The sequence below is a fragment of the Thermobia domestica genome, chromosome 8 (genome assembly GCF_964235325.1).
Source record: "Thermobia domestica chromosome 8, izTheDome1.hap1.1, whole genome shotgun sequence".
Lineage (NCBI taxonomy): Eukaryota > Metazoa > Arthropoda > Insecta > Zygentoma > Lepismatidae > Thermobia > Thermobia domestica.
In genome coordinates, this window is record NC_137461.1 from 252,717,015 (window position 1) to 252,742,886 (window position 25,872).

At 36.8% G+C, this 25,872-nt stretch overlaps 2 protein-coding genes across 2 annotated transcripts in view; one reads left to right on the plus strand and one right to left on the minus strand.

The window, feature by feature from the left end:
- Positions 1-25,872, minus strand: part of LOC145693547 (retinal guanylyl cyclase 2) — a 980,145-nt gene that overhangs the window by 104,011 nt on the left and 850,262 nt on the right. Inside the window, exon 10 of the mRNA XM_081769634.1 lies at positions 22,648-22,833. Within this exon, the coding sequence (XP_081625760.1) occupies positions 22,648-22,833 (186 nt within the window). The remainder of the gene's footprint in view (positions 1-22,647; positions 22,834-25,872) is intronic.
- Positions 17,564-19,066, plus strand: LOC145692002 (uncharacterized). Its single transcript, XM_081767301.1, has 2 exons — positions 17,564-18,857; positions 18,959-19,066. Exon 1 carries the CDS (start codon positions 17,643-17,645, stop codon positions 18,570-18,572), a length of 930 nt encoding a protein of 309 aa, XP_081623427.1. The 5' UTR covers positions 17,564-17,642; the 3' UTR covers positions 18,573-18,857; positions 18,959-19,066.

A 25,872-nucleotide genomic window follows, 5' to 3' on the forward strand; every position in this document is an offset into this window, starting at 1 on the left:
GATTCACGTAGTTGATATTGCAAAATTGTTTTGTATATATAAGTGGAAACTTGCACCATTTGGTTAATTTTACCTCTTATGTTTTGCAGATTCATATTCCAAGCAATAGTTACTTCACAGAGCTAAAAGAAGGCACTTACTAGTTTCATTAAAATGAAATGTCTTTTATGAGAGGAGCAGACGAACGAACAGGCACCCAAACGTTGGTTGAGTCGTACGGTTGAAACTCGTTAAGCTCGCTTCAATTATTATTATTATTATTATTATTATTATTATTATTATTATTATTATTATTATTATTATTATTATTAATAATAATAATAATAATAATAATAATAATAATAATAATAATAATAATAATAAAGCATTGCAGGGACCTTTGGTGCAGGGGGTCCGTGGCTCGATTCCACTTCGTGCCAAGTGAAATTTGAGGTGGACAAATACCGTGTGCATGGGTATGTGTTTTCTTGAGATTTTCCATTTTCCTCCCACTTTCTTCATTTCACCATTTCATTCATCATCATTCTCCCTTAGCGTAGGTGCATAATCGTCCAACGTTAAACTAGATATTGCAATTTCAATAATAATAATAATAAAAATTAATTCAACTGAAAGGACTCTAATTTATGTGGACAGCAATTATCATAAATATGCAACCATTATAAAAACAATGCTTTGAGTAGAAAGATAATCCTTCCCAAGTGTTAACGAATGCGCACGAGATAAGACATGTGTCGAGAAAGAGACAAGACGCGCTTTGTGACATCCAAGATAATACGAGGCAAATGTTTTGGACACGAGATAGCTTGTAAAATGTCTCGTCTTGTCTGGAATGTCTCGAAAACAAAAGTCTAAGTTTTAAAATTATTTTTCAAGATCTATTCTCTCAGAAGTAGTTCTCTGCCTTAAAATTAATAACGACATTTGTGATTTAAAAAAAGATAAACAAATCCTAAAGTTAATAGTTAACTTTTCGAAAAGAAGCTTCATTAAGGGTGAACCTGTAAGATGTCCACAAATTTTGGGAGGTGATTCGTGACATCAAAAGGAGACAAATGGTCCTCTTGCAGTTTTCGAATTCAGCTTCGTTGTCGAGATACAGGGTTGCCAACTGGTCGTGTTTGAGAAACTCACTGGGAATAAATTCAAGTCCAAGAATAAACTACTACTCATATATTTTTCAGGTCAATTGACTTATACCATGTTGTAAGGTCAAATATTTATTTATGAAGTGTGTACAAAATTCGCCAGGGTCTTTTCTGAGAAAATCGTCGAGAAAAAGTCACCTCCAAGAATAAACTACCCCTCGTAAATTTTTCTAAGACAAATATCTGATACTGCAATATAGGGTTGTTAATTAAATATTGATTAATGAAAAATAAACAAAATTGTTAAAACCATTTTGGAGAAAATAGCGTTTTTCGATTTTCGGCTGTTTGTAAACCACACTTATTTTAGGTGGTAGGAAAAAATGGAAAAGCTCCTGTAAGAATACTAAGTAAACCCTAAGTTTAAAATTTGGTGTAGATAAGTTGAACGGTATGGCCTCTAGGCGAGTGCATATAAAAGTGTGCCGAACGGACGGACCGGAAGGACGGGTGTCGAAAAGTCACATTTTCGGTATGTAGACGCCATGAAACATGTAAATCCGTTGAAATCTGAATTTGATATTATTTTCACAATCACTATATTTTCTTCTCTCTTTTGTCGCTCTCAAAAGAAAAGCCTGAGTTTACCACAAAAAGCTAGGGAGTTTCTCAAAAAATATTCAATTACAGGGCCACCGCACTAAACTTTTTTCAATTCAATTTCTTAACTGTGTTAGGCCGCAGTTGTTACTGAAGTGTGTATTTGGATAATACGAATAAAATTATCGTATTATTCAAATACATCGAATGTCAGATTATCGAATAAAAAACTTCGATTGAAGAAAATCCATACTACAAAACTAACTCACACTTTGAGCACATTTTCATTAGACATATAATAGACCAATTAATGCAATCATTGTTTATGAAATATGAAAAAAATCAAATGAGTCACTTTGGGAAAGTCGTTCAAAAAGAACACGTCAGGAGTAACCTACCTCTTGTGAATGGTTTCGAACAATGAGTTAAGATATACTTTTGGTTATTAATGAAATATTTATTTGCGAAATTTGAACAAAATCGCCTGTCGTTCGAGAAAATTGTCGGGGAAAAAACCTTGACCCCAAAAATAAACTATCCGTTGTAATTGTTTTTCATAGAAATGACTTATACTAAAATCTAGGGTTATTAATGAAATACTTATTTATGAATTATCAATAAAATTGTCCGAGTAATTTTTGAGAAAATCGTGAGGGAAAAATAACTCTCCGAATAAACTATCTCTTGAGGATTCTTTCAGGGTAAGCGAGTTATTCCATATTAATAGGTTTTTAATGAAATATTTATTTCTGAGTACGAACAAAATTGCTTGACTCATTTTTGAGAAAACCGTGGAGGAAAAACACCTCCAAGAGTAAACTACCCCTCGCATATTTTTTCAGGACAAACGAGTTTTGCCGTATTGTTCGGTTATTAACGAAATATTTATTTTTGAAATATGAATAAACTCTTTTGAGTCGTTTTTGAGACAATCGCCCAGACAACACTCCACCAAGAATAAACTACCCCTCGCATTTTTTTTAGGACAAACGAGTTATGCCATATTGATAAGTTATTAATGAAATCTTTATTTATGAAATATGAACGAAAACATTTGAGTCCATTTTGAGAAAATCACTGAGAAAAAACTCACCCCCTTAGTATAAACTACCCCTTGTAGATTTTTTTAGATAAATGCCTTATACCACAAAATAGGGTTGCTAATTAAATATTGATTTATAAAAAAAGAAAGAAAACAAGATCGTTAGAGCCAGTTATGAGAAAATATCTTTTTTTTTATTTTCATCGTACAGGAAACTACCCTTGTTTTGGGAGTAGGAGGGAAATAAAAAAAAACTATAGGAAATACTATGAAAATCTTAAACTAAAATTTGGTGCAGATCAGTTGAACATACCGTAAATTTTTCAACTAATTTACGGTATGTTCAAGTATGGCTTCTAGGCAAGGTATGGCTTCAGGTATGGCTTCAAGGCGAGTGCACAGAAAAGTGTAGCGAACGGACGGACGAACTGATGGACATGTATCGAAAAATAACTATTTCGGTGTTAGGGGCTATAATACGTGTAAATTCGTTGAAATCTCAAATTTGATTTTTTTTCGATCACCATACTTTCTTCTCTCATTTGTCACTTCAAAGTAAAAGGAACTCAGAACTACAGATAAGAGACACCTCCTTTTACACATAGACATTTATTGATTTAAAACTGTTTAGTTTGTGTCATTTCACTTCCAATTGAAAGGTTTTACAATGACTAACTGCATACCAATGACGAGACGGAAGTTTTCAGGAAGTAAATACATTCAGAAGTCTAGACTGCATTACAATTATCAACCTGTTTTTACTTCTGCAATTGTTGACAGCTGTAATTTCGTCCAAACGCTACATGAAATAATTCTTGGTTGACGTCATTGTGTTATTATTTTAGTATTGTTCTCTTCAGACTTGGTTGAAGTTTTGTCTTAACGGTTATACATTTTTTCTTTCTTATTTCATCGTTACACATAAGAACAAAATGTTATGGTGAGTGGATAGATTCGAACCTACGAACATTGAGTTTATATTCTTCCAACACTTTACCAATGGACCAAGCTTTGTCTTCACGTTAACGCCCGGTTACAGGGTCTACTACGATTTAAATAAAATGGCTGGCTGTTAGAATTCCCTGCTCACATATTTCGATAAATAATTTTCATTGCTTCGTAGATACGTAGAGCAATGTTTAGATACACATTTTAGGAGAGTGAATTTTGGTGTATATAATAATTTCATGCCAGGTAAAAGCTAGATAAGTTTTGATAAAATGTTTCATATGTAGTTCTCAATAATAAGCTTGCTGTTCGGAGTGAAGTTCCAAGGTTCAGCATTGCCTAGCAGTTTTTGCTATTAATATCCCTTCTAACAATATTGGCAGTGGACAAAAGTTAGCCCGTGTTGAAGCTTTTTGCTCCTAATTTAGTTATTTTACTTATTTAAGGAATATATTGAAAATTGTCAGCAGGCACGTATGCAGTAATTTATTTCGGGAGAAGCCCGACTTCAATATTAGGATAAATTATAATAAAATTTAAAAGATAATCCTTAAATTTAGGCTAAATTTACAGAGAAGGTGGGATTTCAGAGGGGAGTCCGGACCACCTGGACCCACCCCTAAATGCGTCCTTGTTTGTCAGTAACGTTTCCTCATTTTGAAACCCTCAAAAACTTCGGATATATAAAGGAAAACGAGTTATTTTCGATAAAATATCACTTCAGAAGACGCGACAGTTTTATTGCACATGGTGGTATCCCAAGTTCACAAGGGCAAGAAATCATTAATTTTGATTCTCTGTCATTGCGCTCTATCGAAAGGTTTGTAAAATATTACTCCTACGAACAAGCATGACTGGCAGATAGGAATACTGAACACAACTCCAGAGAAATGCATGCTGAACTTACGTTTATAGTTACGCTTTGGTGATTTGCCCTCAAGGTCAATCGAGTGGTAATTCAGTTCCGTCCCTGTTCTTAAGCCATGTTCGTATTACTTCGAACAGTTTTGATAATGAAAAGCATGCCTCTTAATATAACAGACTTCTTTCGCGTAAGAAATCGAAACTGAGTTGGTCAGAGCAACTAGTCTGTAAGACTTAGGTTGTTAGTTAGTTAGGAGCCCAGTACGAGTAAGGGTTTTTATTACTATTGTTTTTATCTTTTTTATGTGAGGAAAAATCAAATTGTGACATCGCGATATCAAATGTATTTCATTAGTTAGCTTTGTCTTAGCTAAACTTTAAACATCAGTAACCGTCGAAATTATTTCACCAACTGATCACTTACTGAACATTTCAAACACGTCAAACCAGTGGCATAACATGAAGGTTAACCTCCCCTCCGCAGTCCTTAGTTTTGCGTCCGTACTTTCAAGGGCGGACTAAGGGCCGGGCGACTGCCCGGGGCGCCAGAGAAAGAGGGGCACCAAAACGAGCCTCAAAAAGTAAATTTTATAATGTGCTTTCTACTGACGTTTTTGGTTTATATTCTTGTAAAGTAGTGGCAATTATATGATCTTTTTCCATTTCACTATGGAAGAAGAGAGTTTCATAGTACTAACGGGGCTGTATCGAAAAATTGAGAGATGGCATGTAGAATAAAGAGTGCCGGGAATTAAGTATTGTTTGTTTGTTTGCTTGAGTTTAGCGTTCCACGGTTATGCCTTAATGGGCAAGGGAGATGTGGATACTAATTATAGTGGAATCCGAACCACTTTTATCGTTCAACAGTAATCCACCGGGAATTGGACCCGGTACCACAGAAGGCAGGCGTGCTAGCCACTAGACCATGGGGGTGGAGTTGGTATTGTTTATAGCGGGCCATATTCTTTGTGAACTTTTCCTAGGTAATGGATTTCTTTTTGAAAATGGGTTTAAAACAGGGGCGTCATTTAGGGAGGGCAGGGAGGGGCATTTGCCCCCCGTGAGTTTGAGATGTATATAGATTTTATCATTAGAATAGTAGTAAATCAGTGAAAAACGCGAAATTTTACTTATATCAAGAGGTCTTGCCCCCACCCCCCAAAGCAAAATCTGAAATGACGCTCCTGGTTTAAACTATTAAAAACACTATGATAAAATGTAAAATATAGGCTACTACTAGGGGAAGGGCGCCAAAAAGTCACTTTGCCCGTGTGAAAATTTGGCCTGCTCCGCCCCTGCGTATTTTCTGTATATTTTTTGGCCTTGCAGCTTGTGCGGTCCCCACGCCACATTGTTGCGGGGGCGCTATTTACGCCTACCCTTCGAACGTAATTCAATAACTGTTTAAGAAATTCTACCATCAACGTGAAAACGGGAATATATTTTTCTAATAGTCCCATAGAACTTTCACTCAGAATGCCAGATGCAATTTTTCAGAGTGGGCTCTGGCTAAGTAGAAGGAAGATCTGTTTCCTAAGTAAGTTCCTTTCAGAAAGTTTGCTATCTCTTTAACAGTGATGTAAATAAATATACTTATCGTTATTAGGTCGACACCAAACCATCCTGGACAAATCCCTCTAGAACAATGATCGGCAAAAGTTATTCTGCATAATTTTATAAGCGACTCAAGGGTGAATCACTTGTTAACGAAAGCAATGTTGTGTATATACTGCCTTGTTTCTGACAAAATATAAAGTCTTTTGTAATCTTTAGACACTTTTCCTATTCTTTTTGTCACCCTTGGTTGTGTAAAGAAGCCTCGAACAAATAAAGAAGAGGTAATATTACAGATAAGGGGCGCTATAAATATATTAGGAATTTCTTTTGTTACCTAACCATAACGGCCTAGGGTCGTCTTCAGTAGAATAAAAAATGCTACGTGATATTACATTCACGAAGGAGGAAAGGATGCTCTAAATATATTTCTTATTCATTTTGTCTGCCCTGCTTCTCAGAAATTATATACCTTCTGTTGGAGGGTGCTGAAAAGAGAGGAGAGGAAATAAAACGTCGTGCCCCCTCATACATTTTAAATTTTGTGACGTGGTTGCTCAAATTATTACTAAAGAAAGCACTTTAAACTAAGATGTGTAAAGTTACAACATTATGTAAGGGTGGCATATTCATTAATAATAATAATAATAATAATAATAATAATAATAATAATAATAATAATAATAATAATAATAATAATAATAATAATAATAATAAATATGAATGTCTTTGGAGAGCCGAAATTATGTGAGACGAACAATGATATGTAGAGGTTTAAGATGGGTGGTCATAGAGAAGGAAAAACCAGGATTTTTCTCTCTCTGACTCTCTAACGTTAAGATTATGTGCTGAAGGTAAGAAGCATCATCATTCTACAATAGGTTGCTTTTACGTAGAATATCTATTACTTGAGCTCCCCTCCTTCGGGCAACTTTGCTTATGTAGTAAATTCAAAACAATTTCAATTTAAGACAAATATTTATAGAGAAAATTAAACATTTAATAGGGAAATCTGTTATCAAAATATCCAAACACGTAGATAGAAGACTATGTAGTGAGAAACATTGTGAAACTATAAAATTCTCCAAATTAGAATTAACATTTACTGGAAAACATTCGTTATGCATCAGTGAGCACAGGGGAAATAATTACGAATCTGTTTGCAAACAAAAATTAGAGACACTAATGCAAATGCGACAATATTTTCTTTTTTTTTTTTTTTTTTGGTATCGTCATGAGTTTTACACATATGTTACAATTTGATTCTTTCCCAAATAAAAAAGAAATAAAATAACCTTAGTGATAAAAATGACAACAGGACTTCCACGGGACTCGAACCGTCTACCTTCCGTATACAAACTCGGACCTACCTAACTTAGCTATTTGCTCTCTTACGTAAGCTGAACCTGTTCTACAGTAAAGACGATTTTTCATTACGATTGGGCTAACAATTCGTCTTTTTCCATAGGTAATTTTCACTATTTGCACTATCTATATGTTAATACTTAGCATAGATTCATATATTTGGAGTTCGCTGATAATGCATATAATAAGACATACTAGAAATATTTCGTTAAAATTTTCGTTTGTAGATCTAATCCACGCTTGTCTCAATGACATAGATGTCGCTGCTTCGTGTTGAACTGCAGAATTCCCTCGCGTTCTTGAAAATTTCCCACTTTAGCAGAGTTGGTAATTCTCGAGATTTCTGTCGATTTAATGTTTTTTGCTTCTAATTTCTTTATTTTAAGCTAATATCTAACAGAAATATTAAAAACGGGTTTGTTAATAACCTGTCCTGCTGAGGAAACCTTCCGAAATTTCGAACATATAAAGAAAACGGAGATATTTTCAAAAAACTTCAAAATAAAGAGACGCGTCATTTATTTTGCTCATGGTAGTACCTAAAGAATCACTATGCACTGATTGTGAATTATAACTCTTGTACGAGTTGGAACTGAATTACACCCAACTAATATAAGGAATTTTTTTGCGAATATGTAGGAGCATGTTCAGACATGTTGAAGCATTCGGAAAGGACCATTTAGAACACCACCTAGAGTAAATTGTTTTTTGAGTTTTCAGTTTAGTTTCAGTACGCATAACTATTTAGACACCCTGATTACTGACTAACTCTTTAAATTTTTAGTTATTAATATACGGTAAAAATAAGTATACTTTTTATAGATATGAGACTTTAACAGGCGATCTGCAGAGGCGGCCTTAGTAGTATGCGGGGCCCCGGGCGGGGGATTCGGTAGGCGAAGCCCCCCCGAAGCCAGGAAACATAGGTGAAATTTTGTAAGGGGTTCTTATGGCATGGGGGTCGATATAACTTACGACATTAATGATTCGGAAACATTTTACATGCACGCAAGATCAACAAACTAGAACACATAATAAAACTATCACTGACTTACGAAGCAGCTGCTTTGACGGTCACAGACGGAAGTCCACTTTTCTGGCTTTTCGCTGTGCAAAATCGTTGATAAGGTCCTCGTAGTCCATTGTTGAGGCAACTTCCTTTTCGATGGACAAAATAGCTAAACCGCACAATCTGCTTTGCGACATTGTTGATCGTAGATAGTTTTTGATAAGTTTCAACTTCGAAAAGCTTCTTTCCACGCTGGAAACTGTCACAGGAATTGTCAACATAATTCTGTATGCAATAACGATGTTGGGAAATGAAACTCGAATGGGCCAAACGTACTGAAGACACTCTTGGGCGGCATTGATGTTATCAGCAAGCATTTCTCGAAAAATCTTCAATTCTGCGCACAAGTCAATTCCGTCCAAATCGCCTGAATCTTCTGCGCGTAACATGTTGTCCAAATCCATGGAGCACTTTAACAAATAATAGTCGTTCAATGACCGCAAACCCTTCAAGTTGTATAGAAATCCAAATATTGAAGCATACTCTTCCAGTTGTTTGAATCTTTTTTCTATTGAGGTAAGTGCTTGATCCACTATCCATAAGAAATATCCTGTTCTGAAGGACTCCTCCGGCGAAGATGTTTCTTCGTCGTTACCCTCATAAACGAATTGTTTTTTCTTGCATCTGACTCTTCGTTCCTTGAATTTCTGAGCTACGTTCATTTCGGACGCAATTTCCTTTGCTGCGATCATAGCATCGAAGAATCCGGTTTCCCGGTACTTTCTTAAGAAAGTAACAAGGCCTTTGATTTGCTGATTGCAAAGTTTTGTCAGCTGATTGCAAAGTTTTGCTGACAGCATTCACAGCAAATAAAATGTCATACCATATCATTAAGCTCAGAATAAACTCGAAGCTTTCGAACTCATAATTTGCAAGACATTCGGCTTCACTTTTTACTAACGGATCATTGGCGGTATCTGCGACAGTCAACAGTGCCTCCCTGACTTCTTTCGTCTGATAACGCAGCGCTTTCACACTTTCCAGGCGGCACTCCCACCGCGTTTCTGAAAGTGATTTTGTAGTCATGAAAAGCACGGTTTCTTCCAAAATTTTCCACCTTTCAGCTGAGGCAGCAAAGCATTTATATATTTTCTGTATGACACCCAAAAACGTCACTGCTTGGGAGTTGCATTTAGCCGTGTCTCCTAAAACAAGGTTCAAATTATGGCAGCCACACGGAGTGTAAAATGCTCGACTGTTCATGAGAAGAATGTGCGCTTGAACTCCTTGGTGTTTTCCCTTCATGTTCGCACCGAGGTCGTACCCCTGGCCACGACAATCGGCGATGTCCAGACCGAGGTTCGCAAGTGCGGCAAGAAGAGCTTCAGACAACCCCTTCCTGTTGCGTTGTCCACATCCAGAAATTCGATGAAGTGCTCCACCACCTTCACTTCCGGATCTGATACGTCCACAAAACGCAATATTAGGGACATCTGCTCTTTGTGGCCAACATCAGGCGTGCAGTCAAAGATGACGGCAAAATATTTAGCAAGTTTCACTATATCAATAATTTTCCTCTTTACTTCTGACGCCATCAGGTCGATAAGCTCGTTTTGGATCCTATGCCCGATGTAGTGGTCGTGAGTCTCGTCGTTCTTAATTCGGCGGAGATGTTCTTGCATGGTTGGATCGAATTTGGCCAGCATCTCAACTAAGCCTAAAAACTGACCATTGTTCGGCGCATAAAGTTTCTCCGTTCTCCCACGAAATGCGCTGTTGTTTTCGGCGAGGTACTGTACAATCACTAGAATTCTTGTTAACACATCGCGCCAATGTAGCTTTTCTTTTCTAATTCGTTCTAGCATCATGTTATCTATTGCGCTACCATTGGACATTCTCCGAGCTGATTCCAACCACGCTGTAGTAGTAGTGGTCCCGTTATGCCCGAATGACTCATCCTCATTCTCTTTTATGACCAGGATATTTGAACTTCGTTCCCTTTTACGGCTAAGATGAGTGCTTTGGTACCTCGATTCTGATTGGCTGAGAGAAGTCACGTGACGTTAGGCCCCGCCCACGCGGGAAATTCAAATTTTCAGGTCACGTGGTATGACGTCATGAGTCACCCCGACCTCACCAGGGGTTTTTGAAATTTGTTCCCTTTTACGGGTAAGATGTGTGTTTCTGATTGGTTGATAGCTGTCACGTGATTTTAGACCCTGCGATATTTGAAATTCGTTCCCTTTTACGGGTAAGATGAATCCTTTTGGTACCCCAATGCTGATTGGTTGATAGAGGTCACGTGATCTTAAGCCCTGTGACTTTTGAAATTCGTTCCCTTTTTACGAGTAAGATGAGTGTTTTGGTACCTCGATTCTGATTTGCCGACAGAGGTCACATGATCTTAGACCCCCCCCCACCAGTCCATGAGGGAAATACAGAGCGATATGACGGCGATCCATCCTAGACCTGGATTTTAGAATTTTGTCCCTTTTTTATGGTTATCCTTAAAGTTCCCATGGAGGGTTCAACCTCCTCCTTAAATAACCCTTTTTGGTATCATGATATTGTACTGAAGTTTACATTAAATATTATCGTTCTTTTTGACAGATAAGATGATTCTTACCTTGATGGAGATCATGTCCTTGAATTAGTAGCCTATGTCTCTGGAAGTAACAATGGTGAAAGAGAGGTGTCGCTTGTAGATTTCTTATAACACATTGTTGTGAGTTTAAGCGATTTATTGCTCAGTAAGCGCTTCATTAATGGAAACAGTGTTGCCAGATTTTTCTTACCTAAACTGCTCCGATTCTTTTCGAAACGGTTCCGCAGAGTACAAGAAATTTTAAACTAAAAAATTTTTCGAACTAAAAAAATTTCAAAACTAAAAAAAAAAATTTAAACAAAAATTTTCAAACAAAAAATTTTGAAACAAAAAAGTTTCAAACAAAAAATTTTCGAACCCAAAAAAATTTTGAAACAAAAAAGTTTCAAACAAAAAATTTTCGAACCCAAAAAAAATTTCGAACTAAAAAAAATTGAAACAAAATTTTGTCGAACTAAAACATTTTTAAAAACAAAAGTTTCGAACTAAAGATGTAAATCACATCTAAAAATTTTCAAATCAAACTTTTTATCGAACTAAACTTTTAAAATTTTCGAACTAGAAATTTAAACCAAGTTTAAGAAAAAATCCTAAGAAATGTTTCTCCAGGAATCGAACTCAGGTCTTTCAAACCAAAGATGTGTATGCTAACCGCTTAAATGAATTCGGTTTTAATCGATCTTGGTGGGTTTCGAACCATGGTCCTTGAAAAGGATACACATATACTTTAAGAAAATAAATCTGACAGTGTAACACTTCTCAAATCAAACTTTTTATCGAACTAAACTTTTAAAATTTTCGAACTAGAAATTGAAACCAAGTTTTAGAAAAATCCTAAGAAATGTTTCTCCAGGAATCGAACTCAGGTCTTTCAAACCAAAGATGTGTATCCTAACCGCTTAGCTATGAATGAATTCGGTTTTAATCGTGCTTGGTGGGTTTCGAACCATGGTTCTTGAAAAGGATACACTTATACTTTAAGAAAATAAATCTGACAGTGTAACGCTTCCGTTCGTGGATTAAAATAAAATGCTGATAGACTTCTTTGTGTGACGACATAGAAGTACATATGATTGAAAAAATGCAAACGTCAGCGAATCGCATTACTTTAGTTTTACTACGAACGTGTCAGCATGATTCATGAAAAAAGCAAACATTGACATTCTCGTATGGAATATGAGGAAAATGAAATGTCGTCACAGTTACGACAAGTAGTGACATGATCCTGACAGAAAGCATTTGGGATCAGAACTGTGATACTAGATGTTGTAACTATTGAGAAACGTGAATGACGTCACGATCGATTGTTACACATCGTTTTGGTTCGTGATTCATGACGAAAAGCAGCGAGCGTTTTGATTGGTTCGTTGTGATGTCATTTTATAAATTTCCTCGTTTCTGATTGGCTGACGGTGACGTCGTTTTCACAACGACCTAAATAAAAATCTAAATTTCATTTTTCAAATCCTACATCGCTCTCAACTATCGTGTGAAGAAGATCTGTTCTTGAAAAGTGTCTTCATTTAAGAAGCTTTACTACACCGACTTTTTGTTCATTGAATTTGAGGTAAGTTCAGTGAGATTTTATTTGTCACCCAAGATTCCAAAATCATTTTTATTTTATATTTGTGGGCGGATCACGAATACACTGTTTTACTTTTAGTACGAAATATTTAGACTATGAAGAAATTAGTGGAATGGGAAAGTGGGAGTACGAATCAGGAACCCCCACACATTAAAACTAAGCACGATAAATGATATGGTTTAGCGTCCCTTCAGCGAGCACCCGTCGGGAATTGAACCATGGCCAGAAAAATGTGTGCGCTTAATTTTGAAAAGAATGCATTACAAAATTTCAGAAACTATGTCTGAGAATAATATGGTTCGATTCCCTTTAAAAGCATTAGTGGCCCCTTCAGCTTAACGTGATATTCGAGCAACCGCCCGAGATTGAACCTGGGCCAGAGGCGTGTACGTCAACCATTTAGCTTAGTTTTGAAAAGAATGTATGATAACGCATGAGAATATTAAATTTCAGAAAAGGCTTGACAGCGATCCGATGTGTGAAAGCAAACCCCACCGAGGATTGAACCAGGGCCTTCCACGTTAAAAGCATGTACGCTAGCCGCTTAGTCACAATAATAAAAAAATACGCTATACAGATTTTGTTTCGACAATTACGTATGTGTATCGTTAATGTTTGATGAATCTCTTCAACTTGCAAACGCATCATTTAAAGGTCGTTGTGAGTGGGGAAAAAAAATGCTTACGCGTACTTTCTAACATCTCAGTACTGTTGAAACATTCATTCATTCATGCATTCTTTTTATCACTATAGAATGGTAGGTCAGTTACATGCTGATGTAATGGTTTCGAGTTTGACAGCAATAAAACACTCATTTCAGTAACATAATTATTTAAAAAAACTTTGATTTTTAGTACGCGTGCTTTCATAATGAGATTCTGAACGTCACCGCCAGGAATCAAACTCAGGACCTTTACATGAATTGCTTAGTTAAGAATTTATCATGAATGTTATGATTTCCTGGGCTAAGCGGTTAGCATACGCGCCTTTGGCGTGGGAGACCAGGGTTTGATTCCCGGCGGGAGCTCATGTGGTTCGGATTCCACGTTAATCAGTAGGTCCACGTCTCATATAGCCTCGCTACTGAAATGGACGCTAAACTAAAAATCAAAAAATCAACTCAAATTCACGCTGCTCAATTCCTTTTTCCCATTACATATTTGTTTTACCGTACCTGTTTGTTTGTTTTCATTTTTAACCATGGTCGAATCGGGTTTTACTGTTTGTAATGAAATCACTCGTCATTATAGACGATTTATGTACGTTTATGTATTATGAGGTGTGCACGTCAACCATTTAGCTTAGTTTTGAAAAGAATGTATGATAACGCGTGAGAATATTAAATTACAGAAAAGGCTTGACATGCCCCGACGTGGAAAAGCAAACCCACCGAGGCTTGAACCAGGGCCTTCCACGTCCGAAGCATGTACGCTAACCGCTTAGTCACAATAATAATAAAAAAAAATACGCTATGCAGATTTTGTTTCGACAATTACGTATGTGTATCGTTAATGTTCGATGAATCTCTTCAACTTGCAAACGCATCATTTAAAGGTCGTTGTGAGTGGAAAAAAAAAATGCTGACGCGTACTTTGTCACATCTCAGCACTGATGAAACATTCATTCATTCATGCATTCTTTTTATCACTATAGAATGGTAGGTCAGTTACATGCTGATGTAATGCTCTCGAGTTTGACAGCAATAAAACACTCATTTCAGTAACATAATTATTTTTTTTTAAAAAAAACTTTGATTTCTAGTACATATGCTTTCATAATGAGATTCTGAACGTCACCGCCAGGAATCAAACTCAGGACCTTTACATGAATTGTTTAGTTAAGAATTTATCATGAAAGTTATGATTTCCTGTTTATCAGGTGATTAAGATTTTTCTTTCTTCTTTTCTTTTGTAGTAAATTCACGCTGCATAATTCCTTTTTTCCCCACATTACATATTTGTTTTACCGTACCTGTTTGTTTGTTTTCTCCTTTTATTAATATGGCCGAATCGGGTTTTATTGTTCGCAATGAAATCACGCGTCATTATAGACGATTTAACATTGAAGGTAGAATGCTCGAAATTCAATTCAACGCACCGCCCGTAGGAACCGATATCATACAGTATGTACACAACAGTTTCCAAGCAATGCTAGACCATTTGTTAGCCAATGTCGACGATGAGGCGATGGTTGGTTTATCAGTAATATCGCCACGCAACACGAATAAACCGTTTTGGGTGAGTTTTCGCCAAGCACGAAACTTGACACTGGAAACGATGTGGGCCTCCTTTGAAAGAGTGTTACAAAGTAACAATGCATTTCTCCTGCACGAGCCATTCACCGTTCATTTCCATCGTGTGGATATTCCACGTGGCTACGGATATGGAGATCGTTTAGCACAAGGAATACTACAAAACGAAGAATTGTTACGAAGCAAGCGAGGGATTGTACGTGTACAAAATCAAGATTCAAGGTGTTTGGCGTACGCCCTTGTTATTGCTATTGGCCTGAAGGCATACAAGAATGTAGATGTGCAACGTTATAAGCAGTATCAACGCCAATCGAAATATGTTGTGGACCAAGAAGTCGATGCGCTATGTGCAAATGCAGGAGTCAATTTGGATCATGGTGCCAGTGTAAATGAAATACGACAATTTCAGGCATACCTCAAAGAATATAAACTTACAGTGTATACTAGTTTCACAGGCCATGACATCATGTACGAGGGACCGAACGATGAAAATCGCACTCCCATAAATTTGATTTGTTTGGCTGGCCATTTTGACATCATCCAATCTTTAACTGCTTGTTTTGCAACCAAGTTCTACTGTGAGGCGTGCCATAAAAAATACAGTGAACGTAACAGACATGTGAAAAATTGTCCTGTAACATGCTCCAAATGTTTACAGAGACCTCTATGCGACACGAATCAAACGCTAGTGCTGTGTAACGACTGCAATCGTCAATTTTACGGCGAACAATGTTTTAACAATCATCGTAATATTGTATATCATCAAGGGGAACCTGTATGCAAAATGGTGAAGCAATGTACTAGATGTTACAGAGTATATTCTTTTGTGCATACCGGACAACGACATCATGATTGCAATGAGATCTTTTGCAATGTTTGTAAGAAGATTGTTCCAGGATCGCATCAATGTTTTATGCTTCCTGATCGCCAATGCTTGAAACCTGGTGTTCCTTCACTCATGCACGCAAAGAAAGCCTTGTTGATATTCTATGATATAGAATCTATGCAGGACACGAATATTGGCGATAATACGTATGTACACATTCCAAATTTATTGGTTGCACAACAAGTATGTTACGCATGTGTTGAAAACAATAATATCCAGCAGTCTTGCAGTACGTGTGGTCAGCGCCAGCATATTTTCCAAGGAGAGGATCCAGTTTATAATTTTCTCCAGTACTTGCGGGAACGTCGTCCCAATATAAATAGGATTTTCTGTGTCGCTCACAACGCTAAGGGCTACGATGGACATTTCATCCTAAAGGCTATGGTAGAACAATGCCAATGGAGACCCGACGTCATATTAAATAGGACCAAGATACTGAGTTTAACCTTGAATAATCTGACGTTCATTGACTCGTTGAACTTCCTACCTATGGCATTAAGTAAATTGTCAAAAGCGTTCAATTTACCCGCAACCAAAGGCTACTTCCCGCATTTCTTCAACACCAAGGAGAATCAATCGTATATTGGACCACTTCCAGAAACAAAGTATTATGGTGCAGATGAAATGGCCGTCGAAGACAGAAACAAGTTCATGCAGTGGTACAACGATCATCGTAATGACACGTTTGATTTTCAGAAAGAGATTCTCAAGTATTGTATTCAAGATGTCAATGTACTGCGACAAGCATGCGTTTCGTTTATGACGTCATTTGAAACAGAAACCAAAGTGAATCCCTTCTTGGAGACGATCACGATTGCCAGTGCTTCTAATTTAGTATTCCGCCGGAATTTCCTCAAACCCAATACCATAGGAATTCTACCGGCACATGGCTATCGATGGAGAAGTACCCAATCGATCGCTGCAATGCAATGGCTGGCCTACATTGAAAAAACCGAAGAAAAACAAATCTTACATGCGGCCCGACAAAAAGAAGTGTTTATTGCGGGATTCCATGTTGATGGTTACTACCAAGATCCTGAGACGTTAGAGGAGCACATCTACGAGCATGCCGGTTGCTTTTACCACGGGTGTAAAGTATGTTTTACTACAGGCCGTAATCAGCCCATCTACAGCAATCCAGAAGACACCATGGAATTCCGTTATGAACGAACGCAACGCAAAAATGCAAGACTGCGTGAATTGGGGTACATTGTACATGAAATGTGGGAGTGCGAATTTAATCAGTTCTTAAAACAAAATCCTGCAATGGCGACGTATCTGAAGAATCACCCGTACATGAACCGCAGACCATTAAATCCAAGAGATAGCTTTTTTGGAGGAAGGACCAATTGCGTGAAATTGTACCACCAAGTCGACGAAAAAGCGGGGGAAGTAATAAAATATTTCGATATTGTCTCGCTTTATCCTTATGTAAATAAGTGTGCTAAATACCCTGTAGGCCATCCACGAATTTATCTACAGGGTGATGAAAATATACCACCAATAAATAAAGTCAATGGTCTAATCAAAATGACGATATTACCAAGTCGCCATCTTTATCATGGTCTCCTGCCTTACCGATGTAACAAGAAACTACTGTTTCCACTGTGTGCTGCGTGTGCCGAAGAAATGAACCCAGACCCTACAGCAACGTGTACGCACAACGACCAGGAGCGATGCCTCACTGGAACATGGGTATCATATGAAATCCAGAAAGCCGTAGAATTGGGATATCAACCAGTGGAAATTTTTGAAATTTGGGACTATGACATTGAACAATATGATCCCACCACGAAAACAGGTGGCTTGTTCACGGAATATATCAATACGTTTTTAAAATCAAAAATGGAAGCGTCTGGCTGGCCCAGTTCCTGTGTGACCGAAGAAGACAAATCAAAATTCATACAAACCGTCCTGGAGCGTGAAGGTATTGCATTGGATCCGTCCAAAATTGAAAATAATCCTACACGAAGAAGTTTATCTAAGCTTTGTCTTAATGCTCTTTGGGGAAAACTTTCGCAAAGATCAAACTTTAGCCAGACCACAATTATTGATCGGCCGGAAGAATTTTATGAAAAACTCACTTCCCCCGACATTAAACTCCATCAAATTGTACCCATCAATGATACGATGTTGTATGCGTTCTGGGAGTACAATGAACATGTGCCTGTTCAAAACCGAAACACCAATGTCGTGTTAGGTGCATTTACAACATGTCAGGCACGTCTGGAACTGTACAAGTACCTGGAAATGTTGCAGGAACGTGTTTTATATTTCGACACGGATTCTGTAATATTTACGGAGAAGCCCGGGGAGCCAACCATTGAACCTTCAACGTACTTGGGATGCTTATCGAATGAGATGGAATCTTACGGACCACGAGCATACATCAAGACATTTGTCAGTGGAGGACCAAAAAATTACAGCCTAGAAATATACAATCCGGATACCAACGTCACCAGTTACATATGCAAAATTAGAGGATTTACATTAAATTACAATGCAGGACAGCAATTAAATTTCAACACGCTAAAAGAAATGATTACAAATCAATGCCGTGGACAAGTCACCATCACTATCCCCCATAAGATATGCAGGACTAAAGACCATACCATCGTCACACGCAAAGAAGAAAAAATGTACAGTATCCAGTACACAAAACGTCGATTTAAAGAATTCAATTCCTATGATACGGTTCCGTACGGGTACGTTAAAAAACAGAAGATGGAACTGGAAAAAGAAGATGAAGAAGAAAAAACTGTAAATACCCAATAAGGCCGGCATTTCTTTTTTTCCTTTTCCTTTTTCCACTCCTTAACCACAAAGCAGCAACACCAAGAAGAAAATGAAGTACCCACAAGAGTTCATAAACCATCAACACAACCATCAGTGGAAGAAAATGCAGTTATCTCGTATCCAAGGAGGAACCTTGACCATAAAGGAGCAACACCTAGAAAAATGCAGTACCCAGAAGAGTTCATAAACATCCATCGGTGAAAAAAATGCAGTGATCCTGTACCCGAGGAGGAAGATGAACCTAAACAGATCCATCATTTACGAGTAAGTTTTATTTCTCTCTTATCAATATTGACTCATTTTTATTGTTTCAGAAAAAAAGAGAATTCATAAAGTAATCCGTCGTTTCTTCTTTTTCTTTACAGGATACGTCTACAAGATTCGAAGATGATGACGCGTCCAACATATTCATTAATTAGATCCTGTATTTATTATGTTAATAAACATGTATAGGAAGACCACATACCTTTCGTTAAAATACAACAAGTTGAAAAAAAAATATGTTTTATTATTTCTTGAAACCCTGAACACTTGTTTTCAAATCATGGTAATCTTGAAAATTTAAGGTGAAAAATATATTCAAGATTTGGTTTACATGATTTTGTTCGAAAAAATAATTAAAGAATTTTTTAGTGTCCAAAATTTGATTTTTAATTTAGTTCGAAAAAATTTTTAATTTGAAAATTTTCAAATGTGGTTTACATCTTTAGTTCGAAACTTGTTTTTAAAATTGGTTCGAAATTTTTTTAAAATTTTTAGTTCGAAAAATTTTGATTTGAAAATTTAGTTCGAAAGTTTTTAGTTTAAAATATTTTTCGAAAAATTTTTAATTTTTTAGTTCGAATTTTTTTTGGGTTCGAAAATTTTTTAAATTCCTTTTAGTTCGAAAATTTTTTGATTTGAAAATTTAGTTCGAAAGTTTTTAGTTTAATTTTTTTAGTTCGAATTTTTTTGAAATTTTTGTTTCAAAATTTTTAGTTCGAAAATTTTTTGTTTTAAAATTTTTTAGTTACAAATTTTTTTTAGTTCGAAAAATTTTTAGTTTAAAATTTCTTGCACTCTGCGGAACCGTTTCGAAAAGAATCGGAGCAGTTTAGGTAGAAAAAAATCTGGCAACACTGTTTCCATTAATGAAGCGCTTACTGAGCGTTTAAAAAATCGCTTAAACTCACAACAATGTGTTATAAGAAATCTACAAGCAACACCCCTCTTTCACCATTGTTACTTCCAGAGACATAGGCTACTAATTCAAGGACAGGATCTCCATCAAGGTAAAAAAAGCTGGTAATCATCTTATCTGTCAAAGAGAGAACGATAATATTTAATGTAAACTTCAGTACAATATCACACCATAAAAGGGTTATTTAAGGATGGGTTGAACCCTCCACGGGAACTTTAAGGTACCAAAAAGGATAACCATTAAAAAAAAATCCAGGTCGAGGGTGATCACTGTCATACCACTCTGAATGTCTAGCATTGGGGTGAGGGTAAGATTATGTGACTTCTATCCTCCAATCAAAATTGAGGTACCAAAACATTCATCTTATCCATAAAATGAAACAAATGAGTGAGGGGTTTTCCCATGTAATCTGTTCACCGTGTGATGGGTCTAAAATCATGTGACCTCTATCAACCAATCAGAATCGAGATACCAAAGTATACATCAGAAAGGACACCCTAATTTCAAAAATCCTAGGACCTAAAATCACGTGATCTCTATCATCCAATCAGAATCAAGGTACCAAAGCACTCATCTTACCCGTAAAAGGAAACGAATTAGTAATGGATTTCCCCGCAAGGGTAAAACATGACGTCATACCATGTGACCTGTTCAGCGTGTAGCGGGTCTAAGATCATGTATCGTAGTACCAAAGTACTCATCAAAGAGGATACCCAAATTTCAAAACCCAGGGTCTAAGATCATGTGACCGCTATCAACCAATCAAATTCAAGGTACAGGATTCATCTTACCCGTAAAAGGGAACGAATTTCAAATATCGCAGGGTCTAAAATCACGTGACAGCTATCAACCAATCAGAAACACACATCTTACCCGTAAAAGGGAACAAATTTCAAAAACCCCTGGTGAGGTCGGGGTGACTCATGACGTCATACCACGTGACCTGAAAATTTGAATTTCCCGCGTGGGCGGGGCCTAACGTCACGTGACTTCTCTCAGCCAATCAGAATCGAGGTACCAAAGCACTCATCTTAGCCGTAAAAGGGAACGAAGTTCAAATATCCTGGTCATAAAAGAGAATGAGGATGAGTCATTCGGGCATAACGGGACCACTACTACTGCTGTCATGCACTTAACGTGATTTACAGAAACTTCGTGGTGCTGAAGTTTATCGCCAAGATGCTTCCAGTCGCAGCAGCCTTCGTTTGCTAACTGGCCTCTAGTAGCTGTCGTGCCAAACAACTTACAAGGAAAGCAAAATACTCTGTCTCTGATCTTCGAATAACTTAGCCATCGCCTATCCACTGTTTCTCCGTTCGGCATCCTCCGTGTAAAGAAATTGTTCGAAAAATGTCTGTTATCTTCGTCCTTTGGGTATTCACAGTCACTTAGCCTGATTGGACCCTTCTCCACTAGCATGTCACGCACTTCACTGTTAATATGTTTCTAATTACCTGGATCGTATATGTCCTCGAACAGTGTGCTCGTCGTTTTAAGAATGTCAGAAGTGTGCAGAGGAATGGTCGCGCTTTCATAGGAGAGGTCACTTTCTGGGTCTGTTGCAACAACGTTATCCCCAGAGAATTGCACCAAGTTTTCATTGTTGCTTGTGGGACAACAGGGCGTAGAAACAGTTTTGTTGCCGGCTAGTTTGTTTTCTTCGTCGGACGCAAAACTTGGTATCACAACCTGGTCTGTCGCATCACACCGGTCGCTCACAGTCACAGACAAATCATCATCCGTGTTCTCAAGTTTTTGGTGTTGATCCGCTGATTTTACCGCTACAACAAACTTGTCCAAAGATCCCTTTTGCTTCTGAATGAAATCTTCTTTATATTTCTGTTTCTTGGCTTTCGCAGCCCCACTTCCGTATTTACGGAATTTGTCTCTGTCTCTGCCACTCATGATGGTCACATTCTTTGCCCAATAAACGAATAATCGGAAGACACTCACGCACTAATCATAATATTACGTATCCACATCTCACTACGACTGCGCGGTCCGAATTCCGAAGCCAAACTGAGGTGCTACACAAGGCGTGCAATAGGAGCTATTTCTTGGAAGCGATGACTCAGAGGTGTCCGTAGCAACAGAACCACTCTTCTGACCCAAAAGCAACAAACAACATAACTTCTCACTCTATTTCGACAACAAAGAAAAGTTGAGATAAGGCCATTTAGAGTCACATGCATGGTATTAGTGTCGCCTTGTTTGCTGACCCATTGTTAATCCGAAACTCAAGGGCGTAATTATTACGGTACTTTAAAACCAAAAATATCACGCTAAACGCTTTCATAGTAATGGTGTAGATTTCGGGAATTTAAGACTTCTAAAAGTAAAATATTGAGTAAGAAGTTCTGGTTTATGAAAACTGGTTTCCGAAGAAATCCACCGCACCGTATTATTGGCCAAAGTATTCACTTAACTCTAAGCTACGGTACATTAGAATGTTGCAGAGGCCCCGCATATTTGAGCTGACTGTGACAAGAGGATATCCTATCGGTCGCCACCCCCAAAGGCCGTCTCTGGCGACCAGTATACCAAAACACAAAAGCAAGGCAGTTATTTTAACTTCGGTTCTTAGTGGAGATGTATTCTGTCTCTTAGTCATTGTTTTAATGCTCTGATTTATCCACCATGTCTTTAAATATAACCAGATGTTAGTTGTTGGCGTTACTTTTCTTTAAGATTTCCCACATTGTCTCTAACTTTCCAAATCATTACAAAGCATTCTACCTACGCAGATATGTTCAGTTGTTACTAGTGGGTAAGGAATGTAATAAGTATTAACATATCCTGTTTCAAAGCTTTTTGACATTTCTGTACTCTGAAGATCCGAAACAATTTTAAAAAAAAATTATCTATAATACTTACATTGTACCTTGCACGGGGATCGGCAAAAAGACCTCTTAAACTGCCTGTGCTCCCTGCATTCTTCACCTGGTTCCTGAGAGATCCTACAGATCCTTTCAGGAGATCCGGTTTGTCTACGTCTGGACCTCCGAGCTCCTGTAAATGCTGCAACCAGCAACAAAGCATTGCCTCAATACCTGCATCCACCTGTGACAAACACAAACCACAACGGAGGGGTACGTCACAACACGTCACACAACCATGAAGCAACACTACAGAAAAATAGGTTAAAAACACATCTACTTCTACAGTAAGTTGTAATCTAAATAAATACACTACATGGTATAATCTAGGTATAACATTACTACTTTTTATTGGCTTATTATAATCTAAATTATCATATAAAGTAGATAAAAAATACATTATACGTATATAACTTAGGTATATTAACTACTTGGATCTCTACTACAATGATCTGTACAGTAAATATTCAATAATAAATTTACACAGTACACTTTATATAAACTTCGGTTAAACATGAACACTGTGCATATGATCAATTTCATTCTATGATGGTGATCTATAAACAAATTAAGAATGAGGTGTTATTGGGAACTAAACTCGGGACTACTCGCAAACGAGGAGTAAGCTTATGCAGGATTAAGCAACATTTTATACAAGACGCGGAGCACAAACAATACCGCCAAACTTTAGGAGGTGATTCCTTATTTTATTTTTAAAAAAAAGAAACAAATACAAGTTCTACTAAACACACGTCGAGAGATGTTTTAGTTTTGGGCTTCAAGCTGATGCAAATTCAAAAGATCAGTTTTTGAAATATCTTTGCTTGAAAACTATAGGACACAGTTCAATCAGTTATTCCCGCTATATTACACTGACATAAATCCTAGAAAATATCTTAGGATTTATCTGAGGAAAAATTTTAAGATATATCTCATAGGAAATCCTACCCTCTTATGCCATACACGTGAAGATATTTTCTGACCGAATGACGCTGCGAGATGTTGATACACAGTGCATTGCGTTAAGAAATTGCGCCTCCAGAGCTCCAGTTGAACAAGCAATTGGAAGTGGTGGGAGCAGTGTTAACAGCACTATTAATTATGACAGCGAAAAGAAAAAAAGTAGGCGTTATTGGAAAAAATTCCTCATCAGTCCCTGCACCACACTTCATTTTGTCGAGTACTTTTGCTCTTTTACCCACATAATTAGTTTTCACTTTCTTTCACTTTTGATGTCGCTTAAATCAAAATCTTACGAACTTTCTTTCCGATGGAGAACAGAAATGTCATAAGATCGTTCAGAACATAGGAAATGACATGCGATCTGATGTTATACTCGTTGAGATTTTGAGTAGGAAAACTCATAAGAGATTTCCTAGAGAAATTTTAATTGGAATCAGTACACTATGTTAGGAATCAGTACGCTATCAGTGCACTAAACATCTATGTTCTCGAACATAATCATGTTCACAAAGTATTTTCGAAGAATAGTTCAAATAATTACTACACATTATTCTGACAACGGAAGTTCTACATATAAATACTAGTTCTTGCATAGTAATACTTTTACTCAATTTCAAACTAGATGTTCAGAAACTTATTTTTCGAACTTACAGCAGCTTATAGTTTTGAAAGAGATGTTTATTGGGACCTCCTCCTTCATTTGATATCACTTCTTGATGTTTTATGTATTTTTTCCTACATACTGTGTTCATACTATTTTCATCCATAATCTATTAAAATGTGTGCCTAGAGCTTAATTCGGTAGAAGCTTGGATAGTTAATTAGGTATACCGGATGCCATATTGCCTGATTTAGGTTTGCGAGCAATCCTTCAACAGTATTCAATAAGGAATCGACACATATCTTCGTGGTGCGCTCATCGGACAATACAGCATCAATATTAGGCATTCCATTATCTACCTACTATTAAAATAAAACTATACACAGAACAAATAAGATATGATTATGAACTACCTATTTAATTTATTATCTACTATTTTTAAGCCACAGAACTACTAGGTAATATTTGCAATGCGTACAAGTTCATAAGAAGGAATCTAAGTCACGATTCACCAATGACGAGATAATTATTTGCTTAGGTTCAGACACGGTTATCCGACTTTGAATGTGTTTTAATCGTCCGCAGAAGAAATCGTTAAAACAAATATTTTTCTTCAGAAACAATGAAAGGTATCTTCTGAACATATAATAGACATAGCATTATAGATCTATTTTTATGTAGATCTATGATATGTAGGCGTACTAAATATTGTCTGCACATCCAGAAAAAATCTATCTTTGGGAATAAAAAAATGTATGCTTGCATTCCATGGCCAGCTTTAGTAACGAAACGAGATATTAACTCCTGGATATACACAATTTACTAAATACAATTTGTATTATACAGTACATATCTGTTATACACCAACGCAACATATGGTGTTACTATCTTAACGTCTAGAGAGCTAATCCATCAGGTAGACTTTACTTTTTTCCGTGAATCTCCATACGATCAAGAATGCAATGCCAGATATGTAAGTAAAAAAGATTGACACATTCATTTTCTCTTTCCAGTTCATGTTAAGGTAGCACTTTCTTAACATTGACAAGACTATTTTTTTAAAATTAACAAGTTAATACTTTTTAGTGCTTGAAGATACCTTCTTAAAGTTGTGAAAGTAGAAAGCGAGTTAAGAAATAAACTGCTGTTCAAGTAAAATCTTTTGAGTTTTAATTGTTCAGATCATTATTATCATCACTTGACATCATTATAAAACTCTAAAGTATTTCGATAACATTACAGAGAATTTGGTATACATTTAGGAATTTCGCTACATTACATCTTCCGTTATCACCCAGCAATTGTGACCTTCTTTTTGCCTTTCCTTTTATTCTTCTACCATCCTTTTCTTCACATCTCTAACGAGACTAGTTCTTTTCAAATGATGTCTCTTTTAAACTACATCCAGTATTAAATAATAAAATGAGTTCGAATTCTCTGCAATATTTCCTCATGTATATTTCCTGATAAGCAATTTACCAAAATGGGAGCTAGCTTTGGGTGAGTTTCAGTGCTTCGTATTTCCTAATTTTTTAGAGTTTTCATCTTACCGGCAGTTCTTTTATTTATTCCTGTACAGATGATTTGAGAGACTAAGTTATCAGAAAGATACATACCGAAATATCACAGACCATTAAAACTCAACAACACATATTTAAG